The 25,912-nt window shown below is 39.8% G+C and overlaps 2 protein-coding genes and 1 long non-coding RNA gene across 13 annotated transcripts in view; all 3 read left to right on the top strand.

The window, feature by feature from the left end:
- The window catches only part of ncor1 (nuclear receptor corepressor 1), a 111,861-nt gene extending 107,999 nt beyond the window's left edge, over positions 1-3,862 (top strand). For all 7 annotated transcript variants that reach the window (XM_072659734.1, XM_072659742.1, XM_072659980.1 and 4 more), the window contains 2 exons: positions 868-1,041; positions 1,199-3,862. In XM_072659734.1, the coding sequence (XP_072515835.1) occupies positions 868-1,041; positions 1,199-1,413 (389 nt within the window). In that variant the 3' untranslated portion in view covers positions 1,414-3,862. The remainder of the gene's footprint in view (positions 1-867; positions 1,042-1,198) is intronic.
- LOC140537857 (uncharacterized) overlaps positions 1-25,912 on the top strand; it is a 45,139-nt gene that overhangs the window by 10,569 nt on the left and 8,658 nt on the right. For 3 of the 5 annotated variants that reach the window (XR_011977691.1, XR_011977688.1, XM_072660261.1), the window contains exons 1-5: positions 18,994-19,327; positions 20,956-21,318; positions 23,274-23,642; positions 24,296-24,400; positions 24,870-24,914. Coding sequence is in view for 1 of the 5 variants with exons in the window: in XM_072660261.1 (XP_072516362.1) it covers positions 19,276-19,327; positions 20,956-21,318; positions 23,274-23,642; positions 24,296-24,400; positions 24,870-24,914 (934 nt within the window). In the remaining 4 variants the exon portion in view is untranslated. Of the gene's footprint in view, positions 1-18,664; positions 18,961-18,993; positions 19,328-20,169; positions 21,319-23,273; positions 23,643-24,295; positions 24,401-24,869; positions 24,915-25,912 lie in introns of those variants that run through there. The other 2 variants (XR_011977699.1, XR_011977695.1) reach the window with 2 other exon arrangements.
- On the top strand, positions 7,061-16,947 carry LOC140572585 (uncharacterized). The gene is made up of 6 exons (XR_011980658.1): positions 7,061-7,086; positions 9,885-9,995; positions 11,536-11,568; positions 13,410-13,478; positions 13,995-14,042; positions 14,162-16,947. It is a non-coding gene; the product is annotated as an uncharacterized lncRNA (long non-coding RNA).

Genomic DNA, 25,912 nt, shown 5'->3' with positions numbered 1-25,912 from the left:
TTCTGAGAGAACTGCTTTTAAGATGGCTAGAAAGGCCAGACCAAACCTCCTTTTTGATTGCAAAAGACCTTCAGGTCTTTTGAGTTGAGGTGCACTGCACAAATATGACCTCCTCAAAAGATTCATCTGAAGAAAACCCTTCCTGTGTCCTCACCACAAAATTCAGCATCAGAAGAAGTCTTCAATAAGCAAAAGTATGTTTAGAGAAAGAAGGGTGAAGAATTTCATTAAAAGAAGAATGCGCTCCCAACTGTTGAGCACAGAAGTAGTTAAACATGCTTTGGGCTTGTGTTGCAGCCAGTGGCACAGGGTACATTTCACTGGTAGAGGGAAGAATAGATTGAAATAAAACCCAGCGAATTCTGAAAGCATAATGGAATCACACTATCTGTATAAAAAGAAGAGCTGAAGATGAAGCAGATACAGCAGGATATTGATCCTAAACACACCCTTAAAATCCACTATGGACTACCCCAAGTAGAAGGCTTTGCCATGGACCTCACAGTCCCCCAAACTAAACACCATTAAAAAAATCTGTGGATAGACCTTAGATCTGTGCTGCAAGATGAACCAATGGTCTTACAGTTAGAAACCTTTTGCAGAAAGAATGGCGCAATCCCAACAAGAACTGAAAGTTGAAACTGGCTACGTTTACACACTGTGATCCTTCCCACTAGGGAATTTATTAGGTACTAACTGACCATGCAGGGTGCTTGGTGGTTGTTTTGAAACCATAAAAGGTAGAAAGAAGTAAAAAAAAAAAGTAGTAGAGTAATCTTGCTTAAAATATGATTAACTAATGGTTACCATGCAGTGAGTCAGTTGGTACCTACGGTTGAAGTTAGTTATGCGTGTCTTTCTCCACAGCTGGGAAGCAGAAGCTCCAGAGCAAAGCCAGCAGCAGGAAGTCCAAATCCCCCAACCCAGGGCAGGCGTACTCTGGTGGGGAGCGGCCCTCCTCTGTCTCCTCTGTGCATTCTGAGGGAGAGTACCACAGGCAGGCCCCAAGCTGGGCCTGGGAGGACCGGCCTTCATCCACAGGTGAGCTGTCCAGATTTATCTGAGCAGGGTTTATGAGGTTTGGAGGAGAACAGTCCGGGTCTTTCTATTGTTGCAGATGATGATGATGATGATGATGATGATGCTTCAATTTCGTTTGAATGTCCCTAACCCGTTCTTTTTTCAATCTCAATCTCAGGTTCCATGCAGTTCCCCTACAACCCTCTGACCATGCGGATGTTGAGTAGCACCCCACCCACCTCCATGGCCTGCCCTTCTCCCTCCATGCAGTCCCAGCAGCAGCAACCAGGAGGCAGCGGTGGTGGCGGCGGCGGCCCTGTTGGCCCGGCCCGAGCATGGGAACAGCCACTGCTCTCAGAACAGTACGAAACCCTGTCGGACAGCGACGACTGAGCCTAGCGGCGAACTCCGATCTCCCTCCAACCCCACCAAACCCCCGCCCCTCCCCCCATCCCCCCATCATTAGGGGTCACCACAGTAAAAGTGTCCCTCCCAAGAGCGCCCCACCTCCCCAGTTCTACAGGTCCCTCCCACTGCCACTCTTGTGTGTGGGGGATTAGCTGGGGAGGAGGACTCGTTTCTGGTGCTTCAGCGCTCTCTGGTGGTCAGAGAGAGAAAGAGAGAGAGCTTTGCGAGGGGGGCCACTAACAGGCTTTAGGAGTCTTCAGGAGAAAACTTTGTAACGGAAGTCCAGAAGCTTTACGTTGCCTGTTTGTGGATGAGAATAACACAAAATGTTGAAAAGCGAAAAAAAAAAGGAAAGGATGAAGAACTTGCAATGTAAAGATAACTTTAAAAAAAGACTTATTTGCTTAAAATTTTGTTCGATTTCTGTAAAGAAATACTTTTTGTCTTTAAAGAAGAAAAAAATCAATGTATGTAAATAGAGTAACCTTTTGCTGTGTGTTAAATTTTTTTTCTTCTTCTTTTCTTCGACTCTTCTTCTCCGCGTTTTAACGTTGCTTTTTAAATCAGACCCTGCTGGTTTAAGATTACGTGGACGTTCTTTTATTATTATTATTTTTTTCTCTTAATGTGAAAAGTGCAGCGGTGCACCCACGGTGACGGCAGCAGCGGGATGAACTTGAACTTCAGTCGAGGGGATCAACGCTCCGACTGACCACAGCCTTCAGAGAGTCACCGTCAGACGAAAGCGAGGGGGTGAACGTTTCAGAAACCGGATGCGGACCCTACCTTCATAGCTCTGTGGAGGCGCTTGTGTAAGCATATAAATAGATTCTGCTTCTGCGCCGGCGACGTTTAGAAAAGCTGGTTTGACCGACCCAGGTGAAAAAGATTATATTAATAAAAAAAAGTGTCTTCAGGCCTGCAGGAAAAGCTGACGTTTACGAAAGAAAGAAGAGACACCATCTCCTTTTTGGTTCATGTGAACAAGTTGAGAACACTGGTGTTGGAGCCGTATGTTGTTTTTTTTTTGTTTTTTTTTTGTTTGTTTGTTCGTTTTTTTTTCCCCCCGTGAAAGAAGAAATATAAGCTGAACGTTTCTTTTAAAGTTCCTTCAAAGTTCTTTGTATTTTTTATTTTAGGTTTTTTGTTGGGGTTTTTTCTCTCTCTTCCTGTGCTGAGCAGTGGCTCGTGGTGAAACTGGCCATGGGCTTTTTTTGTTCTTTTTTCTTTTCTTTTTTTTCTTCTTTCCTGAACTGCTTTGGTGTGTTGCTCTGTGTGGTTGCTAACAAGTGCTAAATGTTCTGCTGTTTTTTTTTCTCCTAGAGGAATTTGTGTTGTTTGAGAGGGGGTTAGTCTCCCTTACATTGAGGCGGAAATCAAACAAACTGTGACCTTCTTCGTCTTCAGTTCATTCTTTCACACTTTTCTTTTGTTTTGTTAGCGTTTTTTGTTTTTTTTAATTGCTGAAGAACATGCTGTCAACCTCTTCTCTCCCACCCTGACACGTCTACCCAAAAGAAAGGAAAAACCAAACGTCTGTTTGATGCACCTCTGCACCGTCGTTGCACTTTTCTTAGTTATTTTTTGGGGCTTAGTAACTTTTGACAGTGATTAAAAGCGTACTACCTGTAATCTAAGTTATTCAAGCTTGTGCAGAGGTTCGGTTTCATTCACGTCTCTGCAATAACTCTCTTCCGCCGCTCAGAAACGCGTCTTCATTTGACAACTTGCCGCTTGTTTGACACATCACTTTATCTCCGCTCTAATCTATGGTACAGTTAAGGCTATTCGAGCTGCTGCTGCAAAGCAGCTGCTTCACTTGTACATCTTACATTTCTTGACGAATCTTCAGTTTTAGTTATCTGCACAAACAGTAAACAACACAGCCGTATGTTCTCTGGCAAAGATCTGTCTCACAGTAATCACAGCTATAGACCCTTGAAGCAGATGTTTCAAAGTATAAGCCTGTTTGGGTTTTCTCTCTGCGTTCGCTTCGCTCCAGAAACAAAGCCTGTCTGCTTTTATTTTTTGTTGTTTTTTTGTTTTGTTTTGATATTTAATTTCACTTCTGAAATGGAAAAAAAAGCTCATGTTGAGATTAAAAAAAAAATCATTTTCAACATCGATGTTATTCATCCTGTTTTAATGGGATGCAAAGTGTTTACAATGGCGTTGACAAAAAAAGGTGGTGAAACTTGAATCTTAAGAAAATGAAAGTCGATCATTGCATCATTTAGTCTTTTTTTTTCTTCAGTCCGACACCTTGCAGTTTTTTTCTTTTGTCCGTTCAGAATCGAGACTTGAAATAACCAGTGTATCCCATGATGTTGAAACGCAATGTTTGTATCGCACAATGTCTCTTAAGCAGCCAATTACAAAAAAAAAGTTCAGACCAATCAATAAAGTGGATTAGCTCCACCTTTCTGAAAGTTAATGTTTGGCCTCCTCTACTGTTTCTTTTTGGTCTTCTCTTCTTGAAGAATCCCATGGTACTAAATGTAAGTCTTCCTCTGATTGGCTTAGTGGTCTGTTGTGCTTCCACTATGGCCTGGGGGTCGTGACTTTTTAAATCCCGAGCCATGCTTCTTTGCCATCAGCACCCTGAGTCTGTGAGGGCACAATCAGTCGTTCTCTCTGTCCAGGTGGGTAGAGGGCGCTCTTTGACTTATTCTGTCAAAAAGGGAAAAACTGTGATCATTCTGACTGGGTAAAAATATCACTCCCCTGATGCACAATTAACCTGAAAGTTGGGGGGGGGAGATCTTACAGTTAAACACACAAAGTTTAGGTTTGATTAACTTTGCAATGTCGGAGATCTCTGGGTGCATCGGCTCAATCATTTCAGAACCACAATTGTCTTTTTATTTATTTATTTTTTAACACGTTTTCTTGGTGCATGAGAAATTATGGTACAGTATTTTCAGGTCAACTCTTGAACGAGCCAGGGTCATCACTGACACAATTCACCAAGAAGATGCCAAGTAGCATCACGGTATCCAGTACCAAACAATACAGTGACAAAATACGGCAAAGCACTTCATTGTCGAAAGCCTCCCAGTCTGGGGACGTCATGTGATGGGAGGAGTCCTGACCTGCAGATGGGAATGATCAGTAAATATACTGAGGGGGAGGAGCCACAGACTAAACATCTTTAGCTGACGCTCTTATCCAGACCAGAGTAACTGGTATTACAGAGGTGGGCCAATGCAGTGTTAGGAGTCTTTGCCCAAGGACTCTTATTGGTGCGGTGCAGCACAGCCACACAGACCAGGAATCGAACCCCAGTCTCTCTACTGTGGCGTGGTAGCTTACTGGCAGGTAGTGGTGTTATCTGTTGTATTGCATCAACCAGCTGACACAACAGTGAAGCAAACTCAGCTGCAGCTCAGTTACTAATGTCAGTGCATCATTTTCTGATGGCCTGAGGTGGGAGCCTTATTTACAATAAAATGTAACGGGGTGGTAAATGTAATCCTAACATTGCCTCAAGTACAAGTTAAATGGCCTAGCGCACACGCCAACCATTCTGAAAGTTTTTTGCATTAATTGTGTAAAAAATGTAGTCATGTAAAAACTGTTTCCCCGATGCGTTTTATGTGACGGGGTGGTTGGGTTGAGCTTGACCGACTCTGTCTAACATGAAAAAGCAACCAAAACAAACAAACAATGCAGAACTTGCCTTTTTGTTCCTGGCTACTTCAAAGGCTCAAATGATGTCACTTCCTCTTTGGGATGTTATTTAAAGCAGCAGTACTTCATGGAAGCAATAGAACACGTGAGGAAATAACAGCGTGGCCGTGATGAAGGCGTATTTCATAGTGTTTTTTTATTTATTTTTATTTCTTTTCTTTTTTTTTCTTCTTTTTTTTTTAGTGTTTTATGATAAAACATTCCCTCTTCTGCTGTATTCTGCAGTTTTGAGGGTAAAAAAAAAGAAAAAGAAATCGGGCAGTGGTCGTAATCTTCGCATTTCCTTTTGCTAAATCATAGTTCCTCAACAAGCAGCTTGCTGCCAGCCCTGTCACAGAGGAACTCCACTCACTCACTGCACAGCCTGCAGTTCCCTCTCCAGCTCCTCTCACAGACCAGCAACTTAAAGTCTGTTACCCACTCGCAGTTAATGTCTTGCCGGGGGTTCGTGTCCAGATCCTTTAAGTTTAGGTTTAGGTTGTTCTTGTTTTCTTTTCTTTAGGGTGTTTGCGCTACTTCTTGGTTTAACGGCGGAGTGATACAGTGGTTGAAATAACAGCATGGTTAGAGCTCTGCTCAACCGATCAGCTCGTGTGGCTGGATGTGTAACTGTTGTGTAATTATAAACACGACAAAACAGTGTGACGGGGTGGTAAGTCAAACTTAGGGATGCATCGAAATCATAAATTATTTAGAATGTATTTATTTAATTAATAAATTTTTTTAATTTAATTTGGAATAAATGTCTTATGTATTTGTGACAGGATTATTATGAAAAAAAATTGGTCGACACAGCCATGTAAAAAATTATAACGTAAAAATGAAAAATCAGGAGGATTTCTTCTGCTTATAACAGGAGTTTCCTACATCTGAAGTAACCGTGAGTCTTTTAGGGCATTTTCTCGTTTAATCTGCTGTACTTACAGAACTGACTTTGCTGGCTTTATTAAAGTTGTGTTCTTTGTTGGATAAAACCTGAATGAATCACTTTGAAATGTTTTGGTTATTAATGATCTTTATTAGTTATATTAATTCTAGCCTGTAGTAGTGTTAGTTATATGTGGAGAAATACGAAGAATTGTACATCTTAATTCTTAATCATCAGCATTTGATTCATATAGGAGATGTAGCCGTTGTGTCGGTCAGGAGGCCCCTATGCCCATCAAACGTTGCGGACGTTGCGGATGGCACCCGTTACTTAGAATGACTCAAATGACTGAACGGTGTACTGCTATATTTTAGGCGCCTAGCTTGTCTTATAGTAGGTTGCTAACGGATACGTGGTGAAGATCGTAATCTGCCTCTGGAGAAATCTCTTCACACTTACATCAGTTTATGACATTTATATATCTGAGCCTTTTTATAACTGCTAGCAAAGCTATCTTTAGTGGATTTAGTGGATGTTACAGACTGTTTTAGCTTGAAGGTCACTTCCACAGAACCGTCTCGTAGATCATGAACATAAAGTTCAAGTCCTGAGCTTAATGGTACCAGGTCTTGCGGTTTGGTCGCTGTTTGGGGTTTTCAGGAAGTGATGCTAAGATCTCACTCTCAGCGCAGTTCCTCAGGTTGTTTTTCTGACACTGCTGCGTTTGGAGAAGCAGTGAAACACACGATGGTCGTGGCCTTTGAGCTGATGTTCTTCACTCTGTGGGTGCTTTGCTGGCAGTGCCTGGTGTTGGTCCAAGGTGAGTGGGCGAGGGGAACTCACTTGTAGTTCTATGTTATGTCACTTGGTCATCTGCCCAACTGTTTCTTAATGGTGATTTCCATCCAGGGCATGAAGCATGTCTGGGACAGTGTGTTCATGAAGGCAACATCACCTCTGAGCTGCAGTCTGATGTTCTGCTGCCATGCAACTTTGAACCGACCCTCCTCGGATCAGACAAGACTGCAGATATAGCAGCAGTGTGGAGTCAGAAGACTATACCAGCAGATAATCTGGTGGAGATCAAACTGATGGGTGAGGTAATGTTCTGGACGAACAGAAATGGACGTATTAAGACCTTCCCCAAACTCTCAGCATCTGGAAACTTCTCCATCCTCCTCCATAATGTGAGTGAGTCTGATCTGGGCCTCTACCACTGTGAGCTGTTTAAGGGGATAAACTGCAGCATCGCTTATCAGGACGTGCAACTTGGTTCGTTTTTGCATTTTCATTCACCTGTCCTGTCCTGTCCTGTCCTGTCCAACAGTGCTACATTACTTTCTTTAAATGTTATGCTTGAAAATAATATAAATATTAATGTAGTTTAAAAGGAAAAGCTATATTTTTATCTGAATAAGAGTCCTGTTGTTCTTACGGCTTAAATCAAGGCTTGCTAATACATTAATCTGAAAAGTGACCATATAGGCACGTTTATTTGTATAGCACCTTTCATACCTTTCATAGTGGCAGTTCTTTACATTTAACAAGGCAAAAATACAAAGAGTTAAAAACAGTAAAAGCAAAAAGTAAAACATTTAAAATGCATTTCAAATAAAAATATAATTAAAAAAAGATTTAAAAGATTAAACATAAGCGTGAGGAAAAGTGTTTGAGTTAAAAAAGGTTTTCTGTCTGGATTTAAAGTGTCTGAGCTCTTCTAATGCTCTCTGTTAGCTGATTCCATTTAACAGCAGCAGAGTAGCTCAATGCTGCTTCTCCATGTTTTGTCTTTATCCCAGGCAGGACTAGCAGACCAGTTCCTACAGATCTAGGAGTTCTGCTCGGTTTATGATATACGCACATATACGCATCCTAAACGATTGGGTTTATATTTTATTGTATCTAAACATACAGTGTGTGCATTTTTTACTGTGTGTGCAGAATTATTAGGTAAGTTGTATTTGAGAGGATTCTTTTTATTATTGAACAACGACTATGTTCTCAATCAACCCAAAAGACTCATAAATATCAAAGCTTAATATTTTTGGAAGTTGGAGTTGGCTATCTTAGGAGGATATCTGTTTGGGCAGGTAACTATTACTGTGCAGAATTATTAGGCAACTTAATAAAAAACAAATATATACCCATCTCACTTGTTTATTTTCACCAGGTAAACCAATATAACACAAAAATTAGAAATAAACATTTCTGACATTCAAAAACAAAACCAAAAACAAATCAGTGACCAATATAGCCACCTTTCTTTACCATGACACTCAAAAGCCTTCCATCCATAGATTCAGACCATAGGTCAGTTGCTTGATCTGTTTACGACACCACAGCCTCCCAGACACTGTTCAGAGAGGTGTACTGTTTTCCCTCCCTGTAGATCTCACATTTTATGAGGGACCACAGGTTCTCTATGGGGTTCGGATCAGGTGAACAAGGGGGCCATGTCATCATTTTTTCTTCTTTTAGACCCTTACTGGCCAGCCACGCTGTGGAGTATTTGGATGCATGTGATGGAGCATTGTCCTGCATGAAAATCATCTTTCTGTACCACTGCTTGAAGAAGGTGTCTTCCAGAAACTGGCAGTAGGTCTGGGAGTTGAGCTTCACTCCATCCTCAACCCGAAAAGGTCCCACAAGTTCATCTTTGATGATACCAGCCCATACCAGTACCCCACCTCCACCTTGCTGGCGTCTGAGTCGGAGTGGAGCTCTCTGCCCTTTACTAATCCAGCCTCAGGCCCATCCATCTGGCCCATCAAGAGTCACTCGCATTTCATCAGTCCATAAAACCTTAGAAAAATCAGAATTAAGATATTTCTTGGCCCAGTCTGGACGTTTTATCTTATGTTTCTTGTTCAAAGGTGGTCATTTTTCAGCCTTCTTTACCTTGGCCATGTCCCTGAGTATCGCACACCTTGTGCTTTTTGATACTCCAGTAACGTTGCAGCTCTGAAATATGGCAAAACTGGTGGCAAATGGCATCTTGGCAGCTTCACGCTTGATTTTCCTCAATTCATGGGCAGTTATTTTGCGCCTTTTTTTTTTCAACACGTTTCTTGCGACCCTGTTGGCAATTTGCCATGAAACACTTGATTGTTCGGTGATCACACTAATTGCAGTAATTTCAAGACTGCTGCATCCCTCTGCAAGACATCTCACAAGTTTTGACTTTTCAGAGTCCGTCAAATCTCTCCTCTGACCCATTTTGCCAAAGGAAAGGAAGTTGCCTAATAATTAAGCACACCTTATATAGGGTGTTGATGTCATTAGACCACACCCCTTCTCATTACAGAGATGCACATCACCTGATTTACTTGATTGGTAGTTGGCTTTAAAGCCTATAGAGCTTGGAGTAGGACAACATGTATAAAAAGGTTGATGTGATCAAAATACTCATTTGCCTGATAATTCTGCACAAAGTGTAAACACCAATCAGCCATAATCTAAGCACCACCTGCCTAATATTGAGTAGCCCCCTTGTGCTGCCACAGCAGACCTAAGCAATCTAGATGAGGACTCGACGAGACCACTGAAGGAGTCCTGTGGTATCCGTCACTCCAACACTCAACACGAAAAATAAAGGTGCTACAAATGGTTTGTTGAGTGATGCCGTAGTGATTGTTAAAGTGTGAGTCTCAATAACCTTTGAAAGACCCCAGGAAAAGGTGAATATCTTGATGTAAAGGTTCTTTATCGGTTTAGGGGTCACCTTTCATAAATGGCTTTTTAACCAAAAGTGGTTCTTCTATGGCAAAGAACCGCCTGTGGCACCTTTATTTTTTAAAGTGAAGACGTTAAGAAGAACAATATGAGTTAAAGATAGATTATTATACCATTTTCAATAAGAAAAATTCACTCAAATCAAATGATTATGTCTCTCCTACAGGTCTTTCTACTGTCTCTGCTCATTTCTACCAGACATCAATGATAGCAGGAACATCAGGAGCAGTCGTTATTCTTCTGCTTATAATATTAGTTTTCTACATCGCAAGTAAACGTAAGTCTTTCAGTGTATTTTATTATTAAATCTGCTGTATTTACAGAACTGACTTTGGGGCTTTTAACTTTAAGGTCTTGTACTTTGCTTAATAAAACCCAAATGAATCACCTTTAAATGGTTTAATCACTATTTCTGTCAAATCTTCATTAGAATTAATATAACTGTTTTAGGTCTTGCCTGTAGTAGCACTAACTCTTAACATTTTGTGTGGAGAAACACTTAGAATTGCATATTAGGTGTAATCATGTTCAGTAAACACTTCACACCTTGACTGCAAATCACTGAGCATGAATTATTCACTTTAATGTACATCTTAATTCTTAATTAACTGCATTTGGTTCATATAGGTTATAGACAGTGTGTCAAGTAGCTCCTGTCAATCCGGGGCCCGATGCCAATGGATGACTCTTTCCCACACAACCCCCCCCCCCCCCCCTCCTTAGTTATCTAGTATCTATGCCACAAACTTTGGACTGTGGGCTGGTGTTCACCTAGCTGACCAGAAATCCTGAATTTGTATTTGAGTGCATATCGCTGCTGTACAATGAAAATTATGTCTCAATTTTTCTCCGTTTTTATTTTTCTCCATGGTTTAAACCATGGAGATCTGTACCCTGTGTAAATAATTCTGGATAAATGGGCCAATAGAAATGCTCTACATTACTTGGAATAATAATGTTTACATTGACTTTCATTGATAGTTAAGTAAAGTTATGTAAAGTCATGTAAAACTGCTGTTTTGGAGATACATATTTGTTTTTCTTTGAACAGCAATGATATTTAATTCATAATAAGATTACAGTTAATCAGGGGGTTCTACGTTCTAGGTAATTCACACCTTGGTTCTAGACAGTGTTCAGTTCAAACCATTTGGCGCACAAATTAATTTCAGCACTTTTTATTGATTGATTCAGATTGTGGAACGAATCATGAAGTATGTGTGATGTATAACTCAATCATAATAATAAACCCTTCAGGCTCCCGAGAGGCGTAACCATCCAAGTGTTGGTGCTAACATTGGACAATCATGGGTTTGATCTCGGTCATGGCCAAACCAAGAGTCCTAGACCGCATTCCTGGCCTGTATCTGGGGGACATCCCTCTCCCAGACACTGACAATGCTAGCTAGCTAGGTGTCTTCTATTCATTACTAAATCGAGGCTAGGTTTTAGATTCTAAATTCGGAGGTAAAGGTCCAAATTTCTAAATGAATAATTTTGGCATTTCTAAACAAGATCAAGACCAATTTATCACTGTGAAACACTGTTAGGCTAAGTCACCGGTGCAGAATATGTAGGACCCGCTGTTAGTGTCACTGTTAGTTTTTAGGAGTTTATTGCTGCTGTCCAATTAAAAATCTTCATTTTGTCCGTTTTTAGTTTTCTCCATGGTTTGAACCCTGTAGCTGCTCTATAAAGTGATCTAGAAGTAGGAGTGTTGATGCGAGACGCTCATCAGTGCCCCTATTATTAACATGTTTTGTTTGCTAAACCTTTCATAAAAAAGGTGTCACTGAAACTTATTCTGGGTGTTGCAGGAAGACGGCGTTCTGAGACGGATGATGTTTGTGGTAAGCTATGACATGAGATGCAGTGTGAAGATGCAGTGCAGCAGCACATTTGTATAGATGCTGGGAAATTGAAGTAGCCTTTTTGGCACTGCTGGATTAAGAATTGCCAACCAAACCATCATGCCAACAGTGGTCCTGTGGTCAGAAACTGACCACAAATAAAAGCAAAAGTCAAAATATGCGTAGGAAAAGATGACCTGTTATCAAACGGTACATCTACAAGATGTAAGGCTTATCACCATTTTTGTCATTATTTACTCTGACAAAATGTGAATCTGATTGTTTTTTATGTTGTATCAAACTTTAATGATAAAAGGACCAATATAAATGCTCTAAAATGGCATGGGATAAAATCTTTTACATTGACTTCCATTGAAAGTTTTTTTCTACAAAATTGACATTTTGCAGGTACAATTGAAAATATTCAATCTCTATTTATTTGTGAAATGTACAAACTTTCAGCTGTTTGCAATTAACCAATCAAACAAGACAAATAGAACCAGTGTTTTCTCCAAATTTGACACAGAATACCACTTCTAATGACGAATGCAGTCTCAGAATTACTCAACTCGTAAAAGCTCACATTTCCAAATCAGGTGGCAAATCAAGGGCTTCATTAGTTGCATCAGGTGTGCTCTAGATACAACGCATCAAATACCTGGACTGGCTTGGGGTTTGTTGACTGTGACGTTTGCTTGCTAGAAATATGACTGTCAGGAGAGCTGTCCAAACAGTTCAGAGAAGAGGCCACTGCCTTAACAAACAAGCAAAAGGAAGAAGATACAAGCAAAGGCCCTGAATGTTCTTACATACAGCTGGATGCAGAATCCACAAGGTGGAGTTAAAGAAACACTGGCTGTACTACTTGAACGTGGCAGAAAGAGAAAGCTATCACCGGCTGCCACCATATTTCTGCAAACAACTTACAGCAAGATTTGGTGGCAGCAGGCAGTGAGGTTTCAGTCATCTCAGTAATGCCTATACTAAACACTGAAGGTCTCCATGCCTGTACGTCTCTACTAAACCAAAAGCACAAGAACAGTCATCTCAATCTGCTCAGAGCTATATAAAAAAAGCCAGAGTAGTTTTGGAACACCGTTCTGTGGAGCAGTGGAAACTAAACTAGACCTTTTTGGGCCTATGGATCAGCAGTATGTCTAGAGAAGGAAGAATGAAGCCTACACTAAAAAAAAATCCCTGCCAACAGTGAAGCATGGCAGTAGCTCAGTGATGCTCTGGGGCTGCTTTGCTTCCTCTAGCACTGAAAGCCTGCAACGTGTGGAGGGCTACATGGATTCAATCAAATATCAATAAACATCATGCCTTCTGTGAGGAATACGAAGCTTGGGCGTCATTGGATGTTACAACAGCACATTGATCTCAAACACACCTCAAAGTCCACCAATGCTTGGCTTTAGAAGAAGTCCTGGAAGATACTTGAGTGCTCATCACATCCCCTAGAAAGTCTTTGGTGGGATTTGAAGAAGGTGGTTGCAGCAGCAAACCCAAGAAATATTAGAGCCCTGGAGGCCACTGCCCATGAGGAATGGGCTAAGATTCCCCAGGAATGGTGCCAGAAACTGGCGTCTGGCTGTGCATTACATTTGCAGCAGGTCAAAACAGTAGAAGTGCTAAAGACAGTTGTCATGAAGGGGTTGAATAATTCTGAGACTGCAGTCGTCATTAAAAGTGGCATTTTGTGTTGGATTTGGAGGACCCATTAAAAAGCTATTTAAATTTGTCTGGTTTGATGGTGCTCTTTTGGCTAACCCATATTGATCCTAGACTAAAGGTGAAGAATTTAAATATGCCTGAGTTGTCTGTGTTGTCTGATCTTCCAGAGCATACACGTGATCATCCAATATATGAGAATTGTAGCTCCACAGTACAGGACAGCCAAAGCAGAGAGGGTAAATACCCACACTTCTTTTCCCTCTGTCTCTGTTATTAATCAGATGTTATTATTTCTGTTTTTCTAATATTTATTGTACATAAATGTCGGTCTTGTTGCATAAACCTACGCAAAAGCCATAGGCAGACATTGGCCCTTTATGATCTAATTGTTTTTACATATATATTATTGTATAATAACTTATGTTTATTTTAATTATACTTATTATATGTAATAATATAATATATTATATAATATATATAATGCACTCATTGCACTGTTATTTCTACCTGACTTTCTGCTGTTACTACAGTTTCACTCTCCTGTCACTGTGACACTAGTTATATTTTTAAATAATTTTAATAAATGAATATATTTATCTAGAGTCTTTCCACCTCATATCTCTATAGTACAATACATTTGCTGCTCTTGTACATACCACTGTATATACCATTGTATATCCACATCGGCCCTGCTTACCTTTAGTTATTGTCTGTTGTTAATAGTTTTTGTTGTATTTATTTTAATAATGTAGGCCTGTACACACAGTATGCCACAGTACAGCACAGCCAAAGCAGAGAGGGTAAATACCCACATATTTCTTTCTTCTCTTCATTAATAATCTAAAATAATAAATATTATTATAATTTTCACAGTCATGTTTCTATTCTGTTTGCTGTAAATAAATCTTTTCCCCTTTAGAAGATCATGTGTATGAAAACCCAATCTCCACACGAGGGACATACTTGGATAAACGAAACCAGCGCAAAGAAGAAAACCAGTGATGAGATCTCTGTATATCACCAGTGTAGACATTCTCAGTTCTGAGTCTCATTTTGTATGGTGTTGTGTGATTGTTCAGGTGGGAACCCTTCTAAAAAAGGTTTACTCTGGTATGCTGTTAATTTACAAAAAGTGAGTATGCCTTCAGTTTACTTTTTATGTACTTATTAGATTTATGCTAACCAAAATTATATTTAAGTATATTTGGCCATTTACTTGTACTTTCCTCTAGATGTACCTAAGGAATTCTTGCCATATAAATACTTTAGTATACTTGGCTGGTGGTTTGGGGTGGAACAGCTTAAAGAAAATAGTACAACAATCTTCCAATTAGCTTAATTCCTCCATTACATTTTCTTTGTGGATTTTTGATCATCATTGCTGTAGTTTTTTTACTACTTCCTTCACAGACCCAACACCAGACTATTTATATTTCTAAACCCATTCTTCCCTCTTTTCCTTCTTCTCTCTCTCTTTCTCCCATGTCCTGAGCTGCCCTCTGCTGTCTGCCTGATGCTGGTGCAAGTCCGTTTGTGGTTAGGTGCTGCTGCCTGCCTACCCTCTGGTCCAGGCTCTCCCATTGTGTTAACTTGCCAATATCTGCCATAATCCTCCTAACCCCTTTGTTGGTCCTTCCCTACTCTTTCCATTGTTTTGAGATGAGCTGTTCCTGCTGTTCTGTCCCGGTACTGCGCAACCCAGCTGTCCACCACCCTGCTGCCTGCTGCAATACTGTCCTGCTCTGGATGCTCACACTGATCTATTGATAACGCTCTAGATACTACTAGCTATGCATATGACTGTTTAACCTTCGACTTTCACATTAACACTGAGCATGTGTTCCACACTCACTGAAATTCTCATAACTCATAACAGCATACCTGTAAGTTTACATTTAGTATATTTGCAGCACAAAACCATACTGAGGTATACTTTAAAACTTTAAAACTATACCTTAAAAGTACACTTCAATAAACACAGGAGTAGTCCAATTCAGTCACATGAGGACTTGAATTAGGGTCAACATACCTATTAAGGTCACATACCCATTAAGCACACTTCATCATCATCAGCTCAAATTACTTAAAAAGAAAATAATGTATTACTAAAAAATAATGTGTGTTAATGTGTTAATACGTATTTCCTGTGATTTAAGCCAATCAGATACCTGCATACTAGGATATGACTATCCATGTGTTCTCATATGCTGGCAGCCATTTTGTAAGCTGTATAAAAACTTCATATACTGACATAACTGTTAATTTGGGTGTCACTACTTTTTTCAAACCTAAAACAACGTTTTATATTATGCATAGTATGAACTGGATCTTGGATGTGGGAAACAGTTAAATAGTTAAATGATACAAATTAAATCAACACACTGTTTTAGAGACACAGCACAGCTGCTACAGTTCACAGTTAACTTTCAGGACATATAGGATTGTGTGTTACACCAACATTATACATCACAGGTACTGACTTAAATTTGCAGTTTATTGATGGTCAGTAGTTGTAAATTACTCACTGTTTTAAAGAATCTCCTCAAGGGTGTGTTCCTTAACCTACACCTTAACCTACACCTAAACCTAACCTTAACCTACACCTTAATCTACACCTAAACCTAATCTTAACCTACACATTAACATACACCTTAATCTACACCTAAACTTTACCTTAACCTACACCTTAATCTACCCTTAAATCTAATCTTAACCTACACATTAACATACACCTTAATCTACACCTAAACTTTACCTTAACCTACACCTTAATCTACCCTTAAACCTAATCTTAACCTACACATTAACATACACCTTAATCTACACCTAAACCTAACCTTAACCTACACCTTAATCTACCCTTAAACCTAATCTTAACCTACACATTAACATACACCTTAATCTACACCTAAACCTAACCTTAACCTACACTTTAATCTACACCTAAACCTAATCTTAACCTACACCTAAATCTGCAGCTAAACCTAATCTTAACCTACACCTAAATCTACAGCTAATCTTAACCTACACCCAAATCTACACCTAAACCTAATCTTAACCTATACATTAACCTACACCTTAATCTACACCTTAATCTACACCTAAACCTAATCTTAACCTACACGTTAACATGCAACTTAAACTACATCTAAACCTAATCTTTACCTGACCTTAAACTACACCTTAATCTGCACCCAAACCTAATCTTAACCTACACCTTAATTATGCCTTAATCTTCACTCTGACCAAATCTTAACCTTTTAACCTACACTTTAATCTACATATAAACCTAACCTTAACCCTTCCTCAAGTCTAATCTTAACCATAGTAAAATGAGAAATCCGTTTCACCAGTGATGACGGTCCATTCTTTTCCAATTCTTCTTCTAGTACATCACAGACAGGTTGTGTGTGTTTGGCTTTGTGCGTGTTTTGCCCAACAGCGCTGCCAGTGGAGGGTAAAAAAAAAAGAAAAAAAAAGGACATATTTATGGACTGGAAAAATGGATCTGCATGGATGTTTCTGTGTGAGCTCAATCATGATCACTAACAGGATGTTAAGAGGTCTTGGGAAGTTAAAAGACATTTTGGAACTTTTAGCACCTGAATAAATAACCTTGTTTAATTTTGACCCTGTGTTGATCAAATATTGTCCATCAAAATAAGTGAGCCTTCTGTTAAAGATGTATGTTGTCACTAATTCAGAAAAAGAACAGTTCAAAGAAATGTAACTTTAGTAAATTAGCAATTTTAGTTACAGTAAAATTTATAAATGTGATCTAGACTAGAATTTAAGATTAATTTTCATCAAAAGACTAAAATCTTGACTAAATCCCATGCTGAGGTAATATGAAGAGTTCTGACAGTGGCAATACTTTTAAAACTTTGGGGGGGGTGAGTGTCCTTAGTGTAAATGTGCTGTTTGAAACTGTCATTGGTGAAAGTAGCTCATCTCTCAAGTACCGGATATGCTTTATCACTGTGTGTATCTGTGTAAATCTATTAGTTGGGGTAATAGTTTGGAAATGGGTGGGTCCAACCACACACTACAAAGATGCATCTGCTCTTGCAGTGAGAGTAACACAAAAGCTGCTTTGAGTACCTGTGACGCAGAGCCCATTTCCTCTGGTTAACACCCATTTCACAGCAAAGGGTTGTATATGCCGATCAACCATAACATTACTACCAGGCGAGGTGTGAAAAACATTGATGATCTTCATCTACAGTGGCATCTGTCAAGGGGTGGCTATTTTAGGTAGCAGGTGAACAGTCAGTTCAGTCAGAAGGTGGTAAAAGCTGGTAAAATGGGTAAGCACAAGAATCTGAGTCCCTTTTTTCCCAAGCCATATTGTGATGGCTTGACAACTGGGTCAGAACATCTCCAAAACATCAGACAGGTCTTGTGGGGTTTTCAAAGCATGTAGTGATCAGTACCTATCAATAGTGCTTCAAGAAAGGGCAACCAGTGACCCAGTGAACAGGTGACAGGGTCATGGGCACCAAAGTTCATTGATGCAATCTATGAAGGCCCCACACGACTTAAAGGATCTGCTGCTAAAATCTTGGTGCCAGATACAAAAGAACACCTTTAGAGGTCTTGTGGAGTCCATGTTTGGAGTCAATAATAGGCAGGTGGTATTAATCGTATGGCTGATCAGTGTAAATCATCAATATCAACATGTTTACAATTGACATTTAATGGACAGTTAGAGTTGTAGTACTTCTTTTTTGGAGCAAGATTCTGATCATTTTGTGTTTTTAATGTACAGTGGCATGCAAAAGTTTTTAAGCAAGATTAGTGTATTATTTTTGTGTATTCCTGTGAACTAAAGATATTACAGTAGAAGCTTTTGGCTGCAAATGAGAATGAGAAAAATGTGGTGATTTCATGGGGGGGGGAGTGTACTGTTCATGTTCTCTGGGCTTGTGTTGCAGCCAGTGGCATGAAGAACATTTCACTGGTAGAGGGAAGAATATTCTACGAGTGTAGACTGTTCCAGGAACAAATAATGGCACTGGCATTCATTTTCGGTTTGAGAAATCAGAGCACACTCTAAGGGCTGTAGGGGTGTGACGGTACGTGTATTTGTAACACATCGGTTTGGTGCATGAATACACAATATGTGCTACTAGGGTAAATATGGTCTAGCAACTATATCAACTATAATCAATGAATCAACTATAAAGTATAAAAGTAAACAAGATTTTCTGACATTCTGACTTTTTCCATTTATTTCAACTTAGGAAATCATGGTGGTGTGGATGGTGTGACGGGGTTGTTTGACAGCTTGGTGGTGTCTGTGTGTGTGTCTGTGTGTGTGTGTGTGTGTGGGGGGGGGGCACATTAAACATGCCAACCTTTAAATTTGACTGCTCGATTTTTCCCCTTTGTACTGAACTCGTACCAAACCATGAGGTCAAAACCATGATGTGAACTGAACTATGACTTGCTCTTACACCTCTTATGCTCATAATAGGAGAACAGACTGTAAGACTGTAGGATAGGAGAGAACTCTGAGTGACTCTTAGGTTGGAGTTCTGGGAGAGGCCTGCTTCCAGTTAGAAGGCCGGACTGAAGGACTGAAGCACAGGTGGAAGTTGAGGAGGTGGTGGATGCAAAAACCTTGTCACCGGAAACAAAAGGCAGAGATGGGAATTGGAAGAATGCTCAATTAGAAGCAGGAGGAGCTTCAGGTTTGGTCCTCCTCCCAAACTTCAGGTATTTTATAACGCCACTCACATTTATTACAACCCCTTTACTTTCATTTCAGGTTTGGAAGACTTATGGATTTATTTTATGTTTACTGAAATTGCTTTGTCAGGTCATCTGACTGTACTTACAGGAGCTTAAGCAAGTGTATACTTTTGGTTTAGTTGTGTCACAGGATTTCCTTTATCGACCCCCAGACAAAGCCACTCACAGGAAATCTGTGATCAGACGTAGACCAGACAGCATAACCTTTACACAAAAAGACTTTCCGTCAATTTTTTTGTTTTAACCAAAAAATAACTTCTAAATGAAAACTGTGGGACAATGTTGTGTGAGTTTGGGCTCCTGGGGCTGCTTTTGTGGATTCCGGTGAAAGGTGAGTACCTGCACAATCCACACTGCGATTACGGCTGACTGTAAACTGTAATGTTCACACCATAACCATGGCCTCATGTCCAACATCCAGCGACTTTAAATATGCGGCCACTGGCTTAACTCGATGATGTTTCCATCTGTATGTTGATGTTGCCTTTATTTTCATTTATTCAGACAGGTATGTGTTTATTCTTCCTATGCGCCATTTTAAACCAGTCCCGAGACCGTGCAGATGATTAAAAGCAGTATTGACAAGTGGCCATACAAGAAGAGTTATTACACACTTTATATAAAGATGCACATCTTCAAAAGTATTGTTTTATTTTTTAATGCAGCCCTTTTACTTAAAATACAAAAATAATATTTATTTAGATTATTTGCATATAGTTCAGATATGACATTGTAATGTTTCCGGCGTTTTCATGAAACACTACTGCCACAGAAGAACCACTTTTAGTTCCCTTGTTTTACCAGCCTGGTCTGATTTTGTTTTAACAGAAATATAGACTGTTTACCTTTCTTACCACAATATGGATATAGAGACTTTGTTACTCAGAACCATATGCTGTGTACATTACTGACAAAAATACAGATGTTAAGACCCTGCTGTATAGAACTATAGGCTTTGTACATTACTGACCAAATTATGGATATATGCACCTTGTTAAGTAGAACTATAGGCTGTGTACATTACTGACCATTTACATTTACATTTATGACATTTAGGAGACGCTCTTATCCAGAGTGACTTACAAAAGTGCTTTGCTATTTACCCAAGAAAAACCTCAGGTAGTTAGAATAGACTCCTCTAGGTTTAGACATTACTAAGCACAAGTCAATAAGGTGACCATAGTACTCTAACCAAAATACAGATACAGTATAAAGACCCTGTTATAAAGAGCAATGTATAAAGACAATATATATTACTGACTGAAATATGGATATATGCAACTTTTTAGATACAACTATAGCCTTTGTACATTACCGACCAAAATATGGAAATATAGACCTTGTTAGATAGAACTATATATAGACTATTTATATTACTGACCACAAAAATGGATAAATAAGACCTATAGGCTGTTTACATTACTAACCTAATTAAAATATTGATAAACTGACCCTGTTATATAGAGCTAGACTCTGTTTAATTATTATTATTATAGTCTGTTATCTTGGCAGTCACCAAAGTATTTTTTGTCACTTGATGTCAGGGCTCGGGAACCAAGGGCCTGAATTTCCTTGCTCTACCACACCAACCAGCTTGAAATGATTTAAACGTCTGTTCTACATTTATCATTCTTGCAGAAATTCAGACATCCAATGAATGCCTTTCAAAGTTGTCTTATTGGAACTTAATGGATTTTCATGTATAAATGAGACGTGAGAGTGTGAAGAGCTTTTTAAATGTTCACAGAACGAACCTCTTCCACATGCTGTACAGGTACTGGTGTGAAAGCCGTTAAAATGTTTGTCTCACAAATTTCATTTCAATGAGTTCTTCAGGGAACCAAAACAGTTCCTCTGCACCATTGCTCAAAAATCTCTTCTTGGCATCTTCATTCAGAAATGGTCAGTAGCTAACAAACAACACAGTGTAATGCTCTTTATGTGCTCTTGTTTCTGCAGGTTTAAACAACTGTAAAAGAGAGCGAGTTTCCACCACAGCGTTAACCACCGAGCTGCAGTCTGATGTGATGTTGCCTTGTTACTTTGAATCAGCTCTCCTTAGACCAGAAAAGGCTGAAGATGCAGCGGTAGTGTGGAGTCAGGTTAGCACAACTGTGCTCAACTTGCTTGAGACAAACATCCATGGCAATGTCCGACTCTGGGACTCGAAAGGTGGACGAATGAAGCTCTTACCCAAATTCCGAAATTATGGAAACTTCTCCGTTATTCTCCATAAAGCTCAGTTATCAGACCAGGGCCTGTACCGCTGTGAGCTGATTCAGCGTATCAACTGCTCCACTGCCTATCAGGATCTCAATCTCAGTAGGTTTCTTATTACTCTATTTTGTTGGACTGGTAATGTCCTGCATAAAACTCATATCGCCAAACCTTCTCAACTTTCAATGGGAGACAATGTAAAAAGATTTTATTCCAAGTCATTTGGAGCATTTCTACTGGTCATCATGAATTCTGGGGTATCTTATTATTATAGCTTGTCTGTGTTGACTACAGTTCATCCACACTCAGTTAGACACATCCAACATGATTGCCTTAATTGCTTCTTTGTTCATCACAGTCCCTGGGACCGACTATTACAACCTGAAGTTCATAAAAGCCACGTTGACAAACTAGGGCCTCCATCTTTGTAACTGGGCAATACAATGATTTCTACATGGTACACCATCTAACATCCTGTGGAAACCATGCCCAGCTTTTGAAGGCAAAAGGAGGAAGAACATACTTTTAGATAGGTGTACCAAATAAACTAGCAACTTAGTGTGCTCACCAGACAAAAAATATCAGTATAATAGCAGTGTCGACACTGTCAGGCAAGGGTTAAGTTAATAACCTAAGTTAATATTAATCCAGTGTAAATCAAAATGCTTGTGGTTTTTCTCATGTATAGAGGTGTTCGAGGAGGCATTGGAACAGATATCTTGAGTCATTCAAGTTTATGGCAAACCACAGGTACAACACTGAAAATTAGAAGATGAGCCAAAGGACTCCTCAAACACTTCTGGCTGCTTTAGTTAAATCACTGTAAAGCGTAGCCTATAGCCTACATATGTGCTTAAATCCAGTAGCCACTCCCATCTCTGTCATACATACTGAGATTTCTTCTCCCGTACAAATCTTATTTGTCATATAGTCACAGGTGCTACCTCCCCATGTAAAACTAATCCTGTTCGAACAAGGCTTCAGACTAATTTCATTTAAGGATTTTGAGAGCTGCTCAGTTAAAGTTTCTTAAGAAATCCATCACGTCTGGACCTAGCACACTGCCATCCTGGATTTTTAGGCTGCCAATGTGTTGTTCAGCTCAGACATAGAGCAAAAGGTTTATGGTGAAGAGAGCTAAAATGAACAGGTACTCAGAACATAAGAATAGTTTAACCTTAACCGGACAGGACTGGCACTGTGCTTTCTTTATTTGTCCACAGCACTTGTTTACAAAGCTCTTCTACATGCTTTGTAAAGGTAAAAAGGTGCACGTATTTGTCACTGTACAGCGAAATGTGTCAACATTTCAGCGCCCGGGGAGCAGAGAGGGTAAAGGGCTTTGCTCAAGGGCCCAACAGTGGAATCGAACCCACAACCCTGTTATTGATAGCCCAGCGCTCTAACCGCTGAGCCACCACTGCCCTGTAGCATACATACGTCCAATGTTGAGTTTTATGACACAGGTCACAGGTAAGGTATCCTTCTTATAACTCTTTCACTAAGTATTTCTATCTATTTCAGTAACTATTTCATTATTTGGACAAGCAATGCTGCACAGTAGAACAGTGCAACACAACTCAAAATGCTCCTGCAGGTTCTTGGCAGTTGTATGGGGGGTTTTGATTTGCCTTTCTTATCAGCATACGAGCAGTTCTCTTTGAGAGGTTTCTTAATCTTCTAGATGTCATATGACCTCCACAGTTCCCCTAAACTGCAATGTCTTCATAGCATGACACACTACAGAAATCCCAAGCTGATAACACTTGGCAATTTTCTTATAGCCTTCCTTTGCCTTACTGATTGATTGATTACTTGTGTTATTAGATCTTTAGATGGGTGCTTGGAGGAACCCATGGTTGCTGAGTGTTAGACCAGATTTGAAGAGTCAGAGAATTTATAAAACATGGAAACAGTTTAGCTAACAGTTCCTAATTACATTTAGTGACCTATCTCAGACCTGATTAGCTGATAATAGAGTGGTTTATGTTTGATTATCTACAGAGGATGTGTTTACAACGTCTCAATAAAAACTGACAAAATATGTCTTTGACTCACAGGTGTTACCTCATGTAGAAGCCAACCACTTACCAGTATTAACATCACCACTGAGCTGCAGTCTGACGTTCTGCTGCCTTGTTACTTTGGACCAGCCGTTCTCGGATCAGACAAGACTGCAGATATAGCAGCAGTGTGGAGCCAGCAGACTATCCCAGAAGATAATCTGATGGAGATCAGACTGCAGGGTGAGGTAATGTTCTGGAAGAACAGAGATGGACGTATTGAGCCGTTCCCCAAACTCTCAGCATCTGGAAACTTCTCCATCGTTCTCCATAAAGTGCAGCAGTCTGATCTGGGACTCTACCGCTGTGAGCTGTTCAAGGGGATCAGTTGTGGCCTTGCTTATCAGGATTTCTACATAAGCACATGTAAGAAGCAAATTATGCCATACTTTATATACTTTATGTCCAAATGTTTGTGGACACCCCTTCAGCCACCTTAAGTTGTACCCATTGCTGACAAAGATGTGCAAATGCCCTGTATAGAAGTACTGCCAATAGAATTGGACTCTCTGGAACAGATAAACCTGAACCTATTGAGACCATGCTGCCTATTGCCAGACGTGGGCTAGAGAGGTATAAAGCTCCCCAGCATTGAGCTGTGGAGCTGTGGAGAACTGTGTTCTCTGAAATTATGGATGGTGCTCCATCCAAGACCTCTGGGAAGAGTTGGGGAGTTAGGGATGGGGTGGGTTGGTGATCATCCAACATCCTGACTCTCTAACGCTCTTGTCATTGAATGCGATCAAATCCTCACAGCAATGCTCCTCCAAAATTGAGTGGAAATAAAGCCTTCTTCCCTCGACAGTAGAGACAGTTACTCCAACAAAAGCAGCTTTTTTAATACCCTTGATTTTAGAAGAGACATTAAAAAAGAAGGTGTCCCAATATCTTAGTCCATACAGTGTACTGCTATCCATGGTCATGGGATCTTAGCAGGTATGAGGAACATGTGAAATGTGTATGCAGACTACACTGCATATGATCTGTGGTTCTAAAGCCTTTTATATGTGTCTTTTCAGTCCCTGAAGCACACAGCTCTATTCAATACTGGCATTACTTGCTCGGAGCCGCAGTCACTGTCTTCCTGCTGTCGGTGTGTGTGTTCTTCATGCAGCGGAGAAGGAGTAAGTAAATTCCTTTTAATGATGCTGGACATCTTTTTGAGTGATACAGTCAGGGGAACTGTCAGGAATTGTGAGCGTCACGAAAAGATATTAATAATTTTACAAAATACATAAATTAAATTTTATATAATACATTTTTAGGTCCACTTTCAGTCACAGGCCTTTACAATCAGTCTAACTCCCAAAATATGGCACCCCTGCATAAAGTACTGGAAAATGTTATTGTTCTGTGTAGAGGTGTGTTACTGAAACCATTTCCAAAAGCTCCAGTCATTAAAGTATTTCAGGTGAGCTGCTGGTGGATCTGAACACATCTATACAGTGTCTGGAGTTCACAGAGAAACCTGTATTCTTCTAACTGTGTTCTTCTAAACAACATATCAACCGAGCATTCTGACCACTGGCTTCATGTTCAGTGGTATTTACTGTAATGTTATATTGTGATCTTACTGTTTTTTTTATGTCTTAGGACATTCAGAAGACCCTCTGTATGTGAACACTTACTTTTACCAAAGTAAGTCTCTTTCTCAATTGATGTGTCCACTTTGTCTATCAGTGTCGTCTTTTTGTCCTCATCCAACCTTAGATTAAAGAGACACAAAATAAAAGGCTGTTTATGGTACTGAGGCCTTTCTTTCATCTTCTGCCTGCCTGATATTGAGTGTCACTGCAATGTTATATACACCACATGTTTAACAGTCTCCCCACACCTCTTTTAATGGGCAAACCCAGCTAGCGGAGAACCTGTACACTGTACTATACGCTTATACATTGTTAAAAGTATAAGATCTTGAGAAACCTTTGGAGGTTCTTCAATTTGACACTGTGGAGAAATTCCTGAAGGTGATTTGAGAAACCTTTAAGAAAAGGATTTTAGAGGAAAAAGCTTCTTTGAAGCATCTTAAGAGGTTCCTCCAGAGTTTCAAGTTGAAGAACCTCCAAACGTTCTCTCTGCAGTCTAATGTGCTGCCATTATGGACAGCTCTCTGGGTAGATGGCGCTCTTTCCACTCTTAAGTGATGTTGGCCAGCACATCTGTTAGCAGTTGGAAAAGAGGCGATGGCTGGCTTTGCATGTATCGGGGGAGACGCCTGTTAAGTCCTTACCCTCCTAGTGTCGGGAGCATTGCTACTACTAGTCGATTATGAAAAAGTGGGTTAATTGGCAGCACCAAATTGGGATTCAACAAACAAATCATTTTCTAAATACAAAGGAAATAAAGTACTAGGAGTTTTCTGAAAACAAGTGATGTATTAATTGTGTCCCTCACAATGTTAGTACAACGTTTCTTATGCAGCATTTCCAGTTAGACAAACACTAACTTTATGAAGTAAAAATCTGAAGGAACTTTCCCAAAACTACAAATACAATAAGAAAAACACAATACAATAATAACCCTGATAAATAACATTTAATGAATTTGTCATAAAATGTTTTACAAACCTGAGAACTGGAGCATTTATCCAAGAATTGGAGCAATTATTAATTTCTTATGAGAGCACCTTCAGAGCT

The sequence above is a fragment of the Salminus brasiliensis genome, chromosome 1 (assembly GCF_030463535.1).
Source record: "Salminus brasiliensis chromosome 1, fSalBra1.hap2, whole genome shotgun sequence".
In the NCBI taxonomy this organism is placed as follows: domain Eukaryota; kingdom Metazoa; phylum Chordata; class Actinopteri; order Characiformes; family Bryconidae; genus Salminus; species Salminus brasiliensis.
This window is presented reverse-complemented; position numbering and strand designations above follow the sequence as displayed.